The sequence below is a fragment of the Eublepharis macularius genome, chromosome 4, assembly GCF_028583425.1.
Source record: "Eublepharis macularius isolate TG4126 chromosome 4, MPM_Emac_v1.0, whole genome shotgun sequence".
In the NCBI taxonomy this organism is placed as follows: domain Eukaryota; kingdom Metazoa; phylum Chordata; class Lepidosauria; order Squamata; family Eublepharidae; genus Eublepharis; species Eublepharis macularius.
The window spans coordinates 94735635-94750524 of NC_072793.1; the positions used below are offsets into that span (position 1 = coordinate 94735635).

General features: G+C 38.7%; 1 protein-coding gene across 1 annotated transcript in view; it reads right to left on the reverse strand.

Annotated features, from left to right (window-relative positions):
• FANCD2 (FA complementation group D2) overlaps positions 1-14890 on the reverse strand; it is an 81693-nt gene that overhangs the window by 26058 nt on the left and 40745 nt on the right. Inside the window, exons 25-34 of the mRNA XM_054978144.1 lie at positions 14272-14380; positions 13075-13176; positions 11759-11871; positions 10906-11052; positions 9259-9375; positions 6167-6295; positions 5208-5326; positions 4736-4846; positions 3466-3593; positions 114-213 (exon numbers count right to left, since the gene is read on the reverse strand). Coding sequence (XP_054834119.1) covers positions 114-213; positions 3466-3593; positions 4736-4846; positions 5208-5326; positions 6167-6295; positions 9259-9375; positions 10906-11052; positions 11759-11871; positions 13075-13176; positions 14272-14380 — 1175 coding nt within the window. The remainder of the gene's footprint in view (positions 1-113; positions 214-3465; positions 3594-4735; positions 4847-5207; positions 5327-6166; positions 6296-9258; positions 9376-10905; positions 11053-11758; positions 11872-13074; positions 13177-14271; positions 14381-14890) is intronic.

Sequence of the window (14890 nt, forward strand, 5' to 3'; positions counted from 1 at the left end):
GGCAATAGGTAATTTGAAATGTGTGCATACTTTCAAATTACATGGATTAATAGATATATTTTGTGGAAGTGAAGATGTCTTGAAAAACAGCACAGTGTGCCCAATCCCCTTACCAGAACAAAGTGTGGAGAGCATCATTAAACTGCCTGCCCTTCTGACGAGCTCCACTGGGCTCTATCCAAGATTGGCAGAGAAACTGTTTAGTGATGGAAGCTGTTGAACAAGCAGGAAAGAAAAGCGAGAGATTAATTCCATAGGGCACATGACTGTCCAGTCTGATTTGCTTTCAATCCAGTATCCTGGTTACATGGGCTTTGGGCCAAATACAATGCAATCTTGGTTTAATTTTATCTTTATATTTCTTGCATTAGTTATGTTCATTAGGCAGCATTAGAATGACTCTTTAGCACACTAAGGTTCACAGTCAATGTAATGCTGCCAATGGAATACTCAACCACAGTTGATTAGGAGGAAGCCTAGGCCTGCACCCCCTCCCCCACCTCCTGCCTTAAGAAGCATGAATTTCCATTGTTGAGCTTAATTGCAATAGGCAATGATGTTAATCACAACAAAAGCTAACCAAAGTTCCTCTTTATCCCAGGACCTGGGCCCACAGTTTGAAGCTGGTTTCTAATCCTGGATTACTTTTAGCTATAGTTAATGTCCCTGCCAATCTGGAGTTAGATTTAATGGGAGATTTGTATACTAAAAAGGAAGGGGGTGAGCATGATCCTTTAGCCTGGCTGTCAGGATTGCTTAGCCATGGCCATGTTAAAAACAATGTTGTGTCTGTACTATTCCTGAAATGATTTGATGGCTATCTGCCCAAGATTCCCTTTATCTCAATGTTTTATGGAAACACATAATAAAACTTTTTTTTGCTATGGGGGTTAAATACCACCCCTTAGAAATCTGTTTCTTGACCTGAAATGCATTAACTCATGGAAAGAATAAAATACAGAATAGAAAACATATTAAATTTAAGATCATACTTGAAGTCACCAGCATCTGTACAACTTTCATTATTCAAGTTAAAAGGGAGAAGGTAATCCATAACAGTTGTCTATACTCAGTATTCTGTAAGTGCGAATTTTTTCTCCTTCTTAAGACTAGATTACTTAGATATAATAAAAAGGGAAAAGCCCAGTGACTTAAGGACCAAATGTGAGAGGGAACTATACCAAAGAAACAGCATTCAATACTAGTAAGACCACTCAGACCTACAGAGGAGAGGGCGTTCAGTTGCTGCCAGTCTTGATTGTCATAGTGATTATTCATATGAGCACAACTTGGTTGTGTGAAATGACTCTCTCAGATGAGCTACACAGCAACCCCTACCTGTATCACCTCTACTGCAGTCTGCAGTACTCAGTGCACATGCACAGCAGTCACAGACTCACATTCCCACAAATACCTTTCAGTAATCTCAGTAAGGTTATAACCCAGAGTTTGGCAAAAATTAAATCTTACAATATGACATAATATGACATAGAAGATCGTGAGCATTTTCCAGTGAAATCCTCAGTCCTAAAGTCTGGAAAGCATCAAAGTCACTAATTTATCATCTCATAAATAAAATACCCCGCTATTATTTCTTCTGTTTGAAGAACAATGCATGAAAGCAGAAGCAAGGAAGCTTCCAATGCAACTGCACTGAGTTAAGACATCTGCAGACAAGCTCATGAAACTCACTAATGTGTAGATTTAAACTAATCACAGCACAGTCCAATAAAAAGGCACAGTGCCTAGCATAAATCTACACATCACAAAAGCGGTTTCTGAGCAGACTTAACTATCAGACTATATTTTCCTACAGCACGGTTATTGCTTTTAATACATGTCATTAAATTAACTATTTAATAAAAAAGGATACATAGTGTAATAGGATTATTACAAACAAACTAAACAAAACACTGTGAGAACAGACTATCTAGAATCACAGAATCACAGAGTTGGAAGAAACCTCTAGGGTCATCTAGTCTAACCCCTGCACAATGCAGGAAATTCACAACTATCTCCTCCCCACACACAGTGACCCTTACTCCATGCCCAGAAGATGGCAAAGCACTGTCAAGATCCCTAGCCAAACTTGCCAGGGGAAAATTGCTACCTGAATCAATACACTAACACAAGTGCTTTATATAATGAATCCTTTATGAAAAATACAACATGGTTTAAAACACATTTACAGAATATCTGCAACTAAATATATAGTGCTCTTACATTCAGTTTTACAATAGCCAAACACAATGAAGTGTAAAGTCCATGATACTGTCAATGACAATTAGATTTTAGAAGGTAAATTCCAACTTTGATAGAGTGTGCCCTTCATTTTAAACTTTGGCTTCGGCTGACAGATAGCCCAAGGTTGCTCCTGGTTTTTGTTTAACTTTTATCAAAACCACAATTTCCGAGTAAGACAAATAACTTATTTATAAGACACAACGATAGCTGCAAACAAAAATACCTCCTTATACAAACATGATTTTCATGCAATGTCAAACATTAAAATTCCAATGGTTAAAAATATTCACCAACCACAATTCAATTATATTTCTAGAACATATTAGTCATTAACTGGTTTCCTCCGGAAAAGAGTACTCGAATCAACAATACTGTAGACTTTACATTTCATTGTGTTTGGCTACTGTAAGACTGAATGTAAGATTGAATGCAGATATTGAATTAATTGCAGATATTTTGTAGATGTGTTTTAAACCATGTTGCATTTTTCATAAAGGGTTCATTATATAAAGTACTTTTGTTAATGTATTGATTCTAAATAGCCTGTTCTCACAGTGTTTTGTTTGGCTTGTTAAATTAACTATGACAATTACACCTGAACCAGTTCTGTGAGGTTTGAAAACATTACTTGTCTTCTTAAATATGCTGGCTAGAGATGGGAATGAACCAAAATACAAATCAAAGTTCGTCATGAACCAAGCGGTTCATCAGAGACCATTTCTGACAAACCGTGATGAACTTTAGGCTGGTTCATTTGGTTTGTTTTTAGGTTTGTCACTAGAGGTGTGCACCCCTAGAGTTTCCCGCTGCAGATTTACTGAAGCTCAAAGTAGCACTTTTCTTGCCATCTGTACGCGCTTTTTTCAGCTGAGGGGAGGAGGGGGGTCCTTCCTCCCCCTCCCCTCACCTGAAAAAGCACAAGTTTAAAAGCAGGTTTTTTTAGCTGAGGGGAGGGGGATCCTCCTCCTGTCAGCTGAAAAAAGCTGCCGGCATTTGAAAGCAGCAACACTTTTCTTGCATGGCAAGAACAAATGAACTAGTTTGCGAACTGGGCAAATTCATGGTGGTTCATGGTTCATCACTTTTCACAAACCACAAATAGCCACAAACCGCCATTTTCCCAGTTCGTGCCCATCTCTAATGCTGGCTAATGGTGTCTCTACACATCTTTTAAGAATATGTATAATACAATAAAATTAGAAGAAATGCTGTACATGTTACCTATTTTATCATTTTTCAAGTTCATCATAGATTTTTCAGCAATAACAAGTAGAAGCTGAGTGAGGCTCAGTGCACAATAAATGTTGGGGATGCTGTGCTGGAAATTCTGCAAATACTGAAAACTTTGTCTATAGAGAAGATAAAGAAAAAAGATGGTTGAAATGGCTTAATGTCAGGCTACGGGACAGAGACAGTGCTGGAAGCTTTAATTGATGATCTCCATCTGAATGTATTCAAAAGCCATACTTCTTTGTTGGTCCTACTGGATTTATCAACTGTCTTTGACATAGCAGACCATGCTACATTGTTGAAACTTCTAGAGGCAGGGGATTGGTTTAAATAATTCCATATGGATAGGACTCAAAAGAGTTGCTATTGGAAATCAGTTATCATCAGTATGGTATTTGTCCTGTGGAGTTCCACAGGGTGCAGTCTTATCCTGCATGCTATTCAATCTCTATGTAAAGCCCTTAGGAGAAATAATTGATAGTGTGGGAACCAGAGTCCATCAGTATGTTGATGACACACAGCTCTGTATCTCTCTATCTAAATTTCCTGAGGCCCCAGCCTAAAGAATGGCCTGCCTGAGGAAGAGGTCAGGAAGGCTCCCACATGTTCAGTTTTCCATAAACTATGTTAAAGAGAACTGTTGAAGAGGACATTTTCATAAAGGAATAGGGATGCATTATAACAGAATGGTTCAGGAAGAGGTTTTGATAGAGATAATGGGACTGTGGACTATACTATTAATATGTATTAATCTGTTGCTATATGTTTTTATCTTGCTCTCACTACATTATATTTCTGCTTACATAATACTACTCGCATTGTATAACATGTCATGTTTAATACATATACCTTCTTTCAGATTTCTGCAATCCTAGTCCTATTACATTATTTATTAGATCTCTCCTTGTCCCATTGATTGTACTGACTTAAATTACATAATTTGCCTTGAATTTCAGTGAGAAAGGCAGACTATAAGTAATATAAATAAGACATGTAGATTCATCAGTGCCACAAATACATATTCCTAATGTTCAGTTTCTCCTGCCCAACAGTTAGCACTATGGATAGTGCATGAAACTATGGTTTCATTAAACTAGGTATGGTTAGTGTGATTGTCTGAATGAAGGCCAATTGAGTAATTGTGGTTAGTCAAGGTCCATCAAACTAGGATGTAAAGCCAGGAGGACTGTTTGGGCTATCCAAAGTACTTCTTTAAAAACACCGAGTGTTGTAAGTATAAATGTCATTTCTTTTAGCCTACCTGAGCAGTTCTTCAAGAGGGAGTTCCTCCTCTCCTGGCTTGAGTCTGTGTACAAGGACTTGGAGGCCTGTTTTCAGTAAGCTATGATTTTCATGTTGAGAAAATCCACTCCTGAAAAAAGAAAAAGTGTCAGATCAACTCCATTAGCATATTGGGTAAATGAGAGAAGGACACAATGGCCAGCTTTATTTGTCTTCACTGCAAGATGCAATTGCCAAAGCTCATGAGAAATTTTGGGGTCTTCTCTCTACAGGAGAGGGCCATGGACTCTTATTGTATACCTGAGTAGCGCACAGTTTTCTTATTTTGCCAGACTTACTTAGAAAGTAATAAAGATGCATCTGTATTATGATCGATTACAGATGTGTCTTGCTGAGGTGTCTTGTCTGCTGGACATGAGTCCCCATCCAGAAGAACAAGAATAATGATATGCATCCACATCCTCCTCATACTCGCTATTTCACACACTCACCATGCAAAGATGAGGTGAAAGACTTGTAGTAATCGCTGGTAACAGGAGGACATTAGCTGGTGTTCTTGAATGTTGACTCCTGGTGCATCAACCACACCATGGTTCTCTGCCAGCAGTGCCTTGAAGAAAAAGATAACAAATAAAACAATGGCCACGTGTTTGTTTAAATGTGTTATCCTACCAATATGACAAACCCTGAAGAGTCCTGAAATGGTGCACTCCAAGTTCAGCCATGATGAACAAAATAGGTCCTTTTCAGTAACCTTCCAAAAATACTGTGAAAGCAGCAGAATTTGGGGACCTGGTTTATAACATGGATGAAGAGTGCAGCACTGTGACATAGAGGGAAATGTTTATGGGAATATAAAGGAGCACTTGAGGTTAAATAAGGTAAAATGGCAGCGTGGAAAAGATTTGAAGTGGGTACCTCCTCTGACCAAAAAAACAAGGCACAACATTTAGGGCAGTTTTCTCTTTGATCTATTCCTCCCTTCCTCCCCTCTATATTCTTTTCTTCCTTCCATACAGGAATTGCTCTTTGAACCAACCTCCAGAGAAGGAGCTATCAGCTTGCTTCAGAATGAAGCCTACTAACCCTTTAACTAGTTGGGATGAAGTTGATTAGGATGCTGAAGGGATAAAGCTCACTTTATTGTTAAGTAACTATTTGTTTCTTGTCTTCACTACCTATATGTTTTATTATTTATTGTTTCACACATTGTTTCAAACATTTACTACCTCAGATAATTTATTAATCCACTGGATATTGTGTCTCAAAAAACCTGTTTACTTCTTTCAGTCCATATTCATTACTGGTTCAGTATTATCCAAAATATGACCTAGATTTGCAAGGTGTTGTTCCACTTAGTTTCCAGAACACTCATGATGAAACCAGACCCTTACCATTTGTAAACCCCCCATTGCATGCTCATGTACTCTTAAATAATTTGCCTTCAGACCTGGAAAAAGTTATGCATATTTTCCATGTGGTTGCACAATGGCTTTAACAGTTGTACAGCACACTCAATCACTTCTTGAGATGATCTTTGACAAAGATGTGAGAATCCAACATTCCTGCTTCCTTTTCCCTGTGGGAGAGGCAAGGTAAATGCTTAATGGTTCTTTTTTAATTAAGTAGTTGCACTTTAGTATAAACAAATGGCTTTTCTATGGTCACCAAACATAGAACAGTTCAAGATATAGATAAAGAATATAGATAAAGGGTGGCCCTAATATAAAGTACAGCATACACTAGGACACTTTTTGAAATGCTCCAGCCTTTGTTATTAACACAGCCTTGCCTTGGGATGAATATCTGAGCAAAACATGAAGGGAATTCAAGATTCTGCTTGATGTTGCCATTATCGGGAAAATTCTTGACTTTTCCTTGGAAAAGTCCACTTTTCCTTGTAAAAGTGACATGGATATCCAATTAGAATGCAATATTATGCCTACACATACGTTTCAAGGGATCATATCAAATAGTTACTCTCTCAACACCAAATACACATTGTATTTGGAAAACTATGTCCAGAAACCCCAAATTCTCTGGTGTATAAACACATACCAACAAAAATTACAATTCCAGAATCACAATTCATTGCTTGAACTAGCCCTACCCAAAAAAAGTTTAGTGAAAGTTGTTACTTTAAAAGAGCACAGTCAAACTTTATTGTCCAAATTTCACTCGCTTTAATCTTTATTTATAGTTATTTAGTGCCTCAAATATAGCCCAATGCCTGCAGAATGTGAGGAGCAAAAAATCTCCCATTTATTCAAATGTCTGGACGTTTTAGCCATTTGAAAGTAACCAATGGCTCTCAGATTAAATTTACGATATTTCCCCCCAAATAACTGACCCAGAAACAAAATCAGAAAGATAAGGAAAATTGGATGCACCACAGAAAAGGTGCAAGATAGAGATTCTTCTTCACTAGCAGTCACCCCATACTTTCCCCTTGACCTCAGTTTAACACTGCTTGTACACCCTGAGTAGCAGTACTCGTTCACTGCACAACCAGACAGGAGTTTGAACAAAGGAAAGATCTTTTTTGAACCATCTACACACAGTATAATTTTAGTCATTATAGTACAATTTTAGTCATTATACATCAAAATTTCAAAAAATTTGCAATATAAACATCAATCCATAGAAAAAGAAACTGAGTAACCGGCTACCCCCCCTCCCTTTTCCCCCTATTTATACAATACACAGTCTATTTAGATCTCTCCAAGCACCTTTTAAATTCCTTGCTCTTTTACCCAACTACTCAATTCCTTTTCTTATTTCTTATAATTCTTTATATTCTAAGTGAGCAGCTTCTTAAGGCCCACTTCAATCCTTTAATTCTTAAGCCCAGGGTACTAAGCCCATAGCCAGTCCGGAGACAGAGCTAAGAAAAACAAACAGCCACATCTTTATATTCTATTATTTGTCCCATTATTTGTGTATATCATTGACTAAATAATTTCTTAAAGGAGAAGAGTATACAAAAAGATTTTTGTAACAGCCTACCCTGCGTCTTTCGTACATCAAAACCCAAGCCATCTGAGGTTTTGTACTTGTATTTTTATTACAAAAGGCAAAAGAAAGTGTATAGGTAGACTTAGCTTAACCAATAGCTGGAGTTCTGAAATTTAACAAATTTACAAGGTTCCCTCTACCTCCCTGGTGTTTCCCCTATTAGTCCTAGAAGATATCTTGTCTCAACATCTTTCTTAATCTTTTATTTAAAGGAAAGAAATCCAAAGAAGAAGACAAAGGGTGAGAAGGAAAATAGAAGACTACAAAAGACCCATTTGCCACACTCCCTCTAGTCCAGTGATTAAACATAAACGATATCTAATGTGTTAGAAAAGCATAGAGGATTGTATTAGGTCTATATTAAACCACATAAAACAGAAGGGGGCATATTAAGCCTAGTTTCTTTCCAGCTTCTCTAAGTTTTATATTAAAGCAATTTAGATAGCATTTAGAATGTGGACATATATAAATCACAATATATCCCATATACCATCCTTATTTGCAAAAGCCCCTAACAGCCCTATTTACCCACTCTTTTAATCTCACTTCAGTTTAAAGCTCTATGCCATATAAAGAGGAAAAAAAGAGAGAGAGGAAAAAGAGATAAAGGGACAAGGGTCACACTTTAAGTTTCATTTTTTCTTCTTCTTTCTCCCTCTGGAATAGTATTGAAACTCTTTCTTTCCAATGATCAGCCATATATATATATATATATATATGTTTTTAAGTGGCTTGAACTTGGCAAACGGGGTGCGGAGAAAAAAATCAGATGTGAAATTGTTTTCTCTCCTTGAGGAAAGAGCTTATGGGTTCACCCTTTATATCTGAAAATCTTCCTAAGTCCCTCGCCAAAAGGCAACCAGCTCATCAGTTTAGTGTGTGGGGAAGCAGGAGACTGCAGTTAGTCAGCAGTGAGGGAAAGATACTCTGTACATGCTCAGAATTATCGTTTCTTCCAGCACTCATTGTGGAAGTTGAAAGCAACCTCCCTAATAAGGTCTTGGCACAAATCAGCTAATTAACTCCAGAGGCATAGTCATATATGTTAGTTTCTTGTAGCAAAACCAAAAGGGAGTTTTGTGCCGCCTTAAATTGAACACATTTATTGTAGCACAAACTTTCATGAAGAAGAATGTGCTGTTGAGTTGCGAGTTGTATCTGTTAGTCTTTTATGTGCCACAAGACTAACATGCATTAAAATGCATTCTACCATGAATCCTTGGAATGAATTAATAAGTATAATATATATAAAAGAATTACAAATAAAATAAAATAATCACAGGAAACTCTAGTTAAGTTTCCATATGTCCATGTGTGCTGTTTAAGAAAACAACAGCAAGGGCTGGAGCAAAACTGTGTCTTGCTTGGAGTGACAAAATCCTTTAAGCCTGCTCTACTGGGTAGTATGTCTGCACTGAATCTATGTATTAGTATAGTCCCTGCATTCAGCATAATCTTTACCTAAATGAATTCTTAATTCAGTATCTCTCCAAGTAGAGGGACAATGCCTCTGTCTTTTGCACATACCTTTAAGAAAGGGGCTCTCTTTGCAGAGGTTGGTATCAGTATACGTTCCAGCTTATGGCACAGATCTTCCAGAAGGAACAGGAGCTCTGCTGGCCCTATCTGTACCACCTCACGGGTCTACATTTTAGAGGAAGAACAATACAATAAGCCAAATGCCTAAGCCAAGCATCAGTGATGGCTTAAGAGCCAACATTGCACTGTATACCCTTTCCCAGGTAACTTTGCCAAGTTCATACCAACAAACAAAATTTCTTTAGCAGCAGCATTTGCCCCAGCCATTAGTTTGTGTTGCTGCAAAACTGATTGGGTGCCCATCAGTTACGGGGCTTAATTTAAAATTTTGGCTATCACATATAAAGCCCTTCATGGCCTTGATCCATCATATATGGATCAAGGCCTCTCTTCCTATGCTCTACCATGGCAGCTTCACTCATCTGAGGAGGACTTTTTGCAGGTGCCACCCAGCAAATAGGCACAATCAACAACTACCAATACATGTGCTTTCTCTGTTGTGGTCCCCACCTTACAGGCTGAACTGCCTGATGAGGTTAGGAAGACTCCCACTCTTCTGCCTTTCTGCAAACTATGCAAAACTGAATTATTCAGGAAGGCTTTTTACACAGATAATAGGGATGTACAGTAATGAAATGGTCCAAAAAGATGCTTTAGAAAAGGCATAGGAATATACTACTGTAATCAGTCTGCTGTTTTAAGTATGCTCTTACCATATAACTTCTGCATCATTTTAACATGTCATGTTTAAATGCACATGCTTTGATTCAGCTCTGTTTCAGATTTTTGATATCCAAAAACTCTCTCACTGTTCATTGGATGTTTCACCTTATTGACTGTATTTGACTTACACTATGCAATCTGTCTTGAGTAGGGGTGTGCACTTCAGGTTTCCAATTTGGGTTTTTAACCCAAATCGAGCCAGATTTAGAAAGATTAGGGATTCCTGAATCGGCCCCAGCATTGCTGAGCCGATTCAGGAATCCCAAAGCAAAGCTTCCTGAAGCGATCTGTATTGCTTCGGGCAAAGAGCTTACAAGGAGCAAGAAAAGTGTTGCTTTCAAACGCCTGGTGCTTTTCAGCTGATGGGAGGGGGATCCCTCATCAGCTGAAAAAAGCTGCCAGTGTTTGAAAGTAGCAACATTTTTCTTGCGAGAAAAGTGCAAGCATTTTTAAGCTGAGGGGAGGAGGGAGGGACCCCCCTCAGCTGAAAAGGAGGTGGGTGTTTAAAAGCAGCAACACTTATCTTGCCATGCAAGAAAAGTGTTGCTGCTTTCAAAAGGCTGCTTTTTTCAGCTGAAAAAGTGGTGTGAGTTTCTTGCCGTGCAAGAAAAGTGTTGCTGTTTTCAAACACTGGCAGCTTATTTCAGCTGATAGGGGATTCCCCCCATTTGCAATCGGCAAAGAGAAGAAAAGCGCTGCTTTGAGCTTCGGTGTGCTCCATAAAGATTTCCAAATCTTTACGGAGCATATTGAAGCATTTAAACACCCTAATTGTTTTCCCACTTTGGGTAAACTCAAAGTGGGAAACCCAAATATTTTTCTGGTGCACACTTCTAGTCTTGAGTCTCAATAAGCAAAACAAACGAACAATTAAACAATCAAACAAACAAACAGTTCTTTAAATATGCATACCTTTGTGTGCATCTCTGTGTCCAGAACAGACTTGGTCAGCAATCCATTGTGAAGGATGGTGAAAACCTCAAAATCTAATTCACGGAAATATGCACTGTAATTCTGCAGCTGTACCAAAGGGCCTCCCAGTTCACTCTCTTTGGAGTCCTAAAAAGAAATCGTTAGTGAATAAGAAGCTATGGACAGTTTATTTTTCACATTTCTGCACAGCAAAGGATTGTTAAGAACAGCTTCAGATATTACCTGAAGCGCTGCCAGTAAATAGAGAAGTAAGTTTGGCTTTGGCTGGGATTGCTTCTTGATAATGTATTACATGGAAACTTCCAGAAGAAAAATGAACAGACTGTAGATGAAGACACAACTTCTTCAGATCCCCCTATGAATGTTATAGGACTGCTGCCAATCAGATACAGAAGTGTCTGCACATTCCATCAGTAGCAAAAAAATGGATGGACTGAAAATTTGGAGCTCCAAAATGTCATCATATATACCGCACACCAAAATGAATAAAATAATCAAGTCATAGGTACACCAACTCAAGGCTGAAGAAATCCAAACACTTAGCAACTTGATGGTGTCGCTTATGAATCTGAAATATTTATTCCAGCCATGCCCAATTGATTATGCACTGACTTCTCCCCTAGCTTGCTTGCACCATGCCATTAGTTATACAGTTCTTTCTATATGCTTCCAGCCTGCTAGTTTTTCACAAATACATAACCATAATTATGGAGAAGCCCAGAGATCAAATTTCTACAAAGGTTCCCATCAGCTTCTGTTCTTAATTCCTTTGTAATGCTCTTTCAAACAACAACATCAACAATGATAACAATAATAATGGGCCATCTAGAACCTTTTCTGGCTGGCTGGTTTCAGTTTCAGGCTGATTGTCCTCTGTGTTTTCATCCTGCTGTGAATTGTTAGTAGAGCTGTTTTTACTGCTGTCAGATTTTTTCCTTTTCTTTCCTGAAAAAGAAAACAGAATTTCAAAAAGAGAGGATGTACCAACCTTTTAGTTGGTTATATGCAGACAACAAAGCAATTTGAATGGGGACACACAAACACCTGTTTAAGAAGTGTCCATAAAGTATTATGCAAAACTTATCTGAGATTTCAGACTTGGACAGTCTGAGCCCTTTTCACAACAGGAGAATGCAAATTCAGCTAGGTTGATTAGATTAATTTAAAAACCTGGTACAGCATATACCCATGGCGCAGAGTGGTAAGCTGCAGTACTGCAGTCCAAGCTCTGCTCATGACCTGATTTCAATCCTGGCGGAAGCCGGGTTCAAATAGCCGGGTCAAGGTTGACTCAGCCTTCCATCCTTCTGAGGTCGGTAAAACGAGTACCCAGTCTCCTGGGGGTAAAGTGTAGATGACTGGGGAAGGCAATGGCAAACCACCCCGTAAAAAGTCTGCCAAGAAAACGTCGTGATGTAACGTCCTCCCATGGGTCAGTAACGACTTGGTGAATGCACAGGGGACTACCTTTACCTTTATAGCATATTAGATTATTTTTGTAAGAGCCAGAGTGTAGTTATGGGCAAAGCACTGGACTTGGACAGAGGAAAACTGGGTTGAACATCTGCTTAGTCATAAGGCTTACCAATTGACCTTGGGCCAGTTACTCACTCTCAGCCTAATCTATCACCACTGAGAAAATAAAAAAGGGATAGCCTCCCTCCCTTCAAGAAACAAATGTGATAAACAATGCCATTGCTTTCATTCTTTTTGGAAAATGCTTGTTCCCATATTCAAAGAACTCTGAAGAGTTGAGAGGCATGTGCAGAGGAACTTCAGAGAAAAGGAACATGATAAAAATATACCAATATAAACGGCAGGTGGAAGACAGGAAGCTTTTGTTCTCAACTCACTAAAATAGATCCATTAAAAAGAAAGAGGAAACACTTTTTACACACAGTGAAGTTAATCATTAAGTAGTTCTTTTTAGGGAGAAGCCCTAGGCACAATTCCAAGTTTCAGTCACTGGCATGTCCATTCAAAAGTATCTCTAGTATCAGGGCTGAGAACTGAAAAAGCCACTATCCACTAGACAATCCAATAACATATCGTAGCTTTTATACCATTAGTTGCCCTTAATTTCAATACATCTACACCATATTGACTGTAAACACAACCACTTACAGATGTATAAACTGCGTATTTTACCTTTGTTGGTCTTTTTGGTGGGACCAACAGTACTGATATCAGGTACTCCCTCCAAAGTTTCAGAATCAAAATTAGCAGGAGGAGGAACATAGCCAGGGCATGCTGAAAAGCCAAAAGAAAAGCAACTCAGTTGATTGTATCAGATATTATGAAGTTGTTACACAGAAGGTACTTCCATATGGGAATGAACATGTCACTAGTGCACACATGTTACTAGCATATGTGGCAATTATACATGTACAAAGATATAGCACCAGCAGCAGCTTCCTAACACAAGAACTTACAGCATTTTGGATATGTGCAGAATCATTGCAAATGGACAAAATCAACAGCTACCCATATACATGAATTCCTTATGGAATGGCCTGCCTGAAGAGTTCAGGAAAGATCCCACTCTCCTGGCTTTCTACAGACATTACAGCAAGGGTAAAGTTGCATATAGACTCTGCTTAGAAAACTTTGATATATTTTTGATATGATAATCAAATGTTTATGAAATAGTGATGCTCACAGAAAGCAACTATTAAGTCACAGGAAATATATGACAATAGAGGGTCTATATAGCAGAGTAGAGCCTGTAATTAAAGAGAAAGTTAAGGATCATAATCTAATCATGGTTATGAACTAGCAGCCCTTAGGCTAAACCAGAGTTCCCCAGTCCTCTTGTTGAAGAAGGCCTCTGTTGGTACAGGACTTTTTGTTTGTTGGCTACCAATGATGACAAAGTTCTGGAGAAAGAGGACAACCATCACCAATTGGGAAATACGTGGCATTTTCTGTGTGTAGTATGCATGGTACCCCAGCTTGCTTACAATTTAGCTGCTGAATAATCAAAGGTTAGATGTAGATCACTGCGGAATGAAATACCTTTCTGCTTGGAGTGGCCAAGGTCAAACTGGCACAGCATAACTAAGTGGAACAATTATTTTATATTTTGAAATTGTTACTTTATTGATTTCCTTGAGTTGCAGTTTCCAGGCCAAGCTCCTAAGACCATGATAATATGAGAATGAACTAAATCAGCCACCCTGCTAATTGAAAGTTTAGTGCCAGATAATATGGGGGGAAGGGGATTGCTAAGAAATACTGGGAATCCCTTTGTAGTAGTTCACACAAATGAGATTCCCCGTCCTGGAATCCAGAACATACTGGATTTGACACACACACACACCCCGGTTAAACCTGTAGGTTACTTACCTGCTAAGTATTTTTCTATCAGACACTGTAACTCTGTAATGTTCTGTAGCCGAGCCAAAACTCTCCCTTTCATCTCAGGATCTTCTTGTTGGCAGAAAGCATTTACAACCTTGAGAAACAAATTGCATTTCTAATGTGTAGATGTGGACTTCCCTTTTGAAACCATTGATTAGACAAATGATGAATGTGACAGCTTCACAGATCAAGCCAAGACCTCAAAACTGCAGGTTCCTAGGGGACAGAATTTGCACACACCTTCCTGTGCTTCTTTGCTATGATCCCAGCCATTTTAATGGGGGTGGGCTATTTGGATTTGAGCAAAAGCTGAAGGGCCAGTAATATTGGCTTTTCCCACAGAAAACCCAGCCAAAAGGTTCTCTTTCTCCTTCATCTCTAGCTGGAGAACGGTTTCCCTCTTATTCATCTTAGCTACTCGTTCCCATTTACCTCTGCTCATCTCACATACCAAAGTCATCAGTTCAGTGCATAAAGGAAGAACTCTGCCTAGCCTTCTACTGCTATTAATACAAGGAGGCAGCGGGTGGGGTGGGGTACAACCTTTTCAACATCCATCAGGAGAATGACAGTGTGGAGGCAGTGCTGGGTCAGGGATACCACC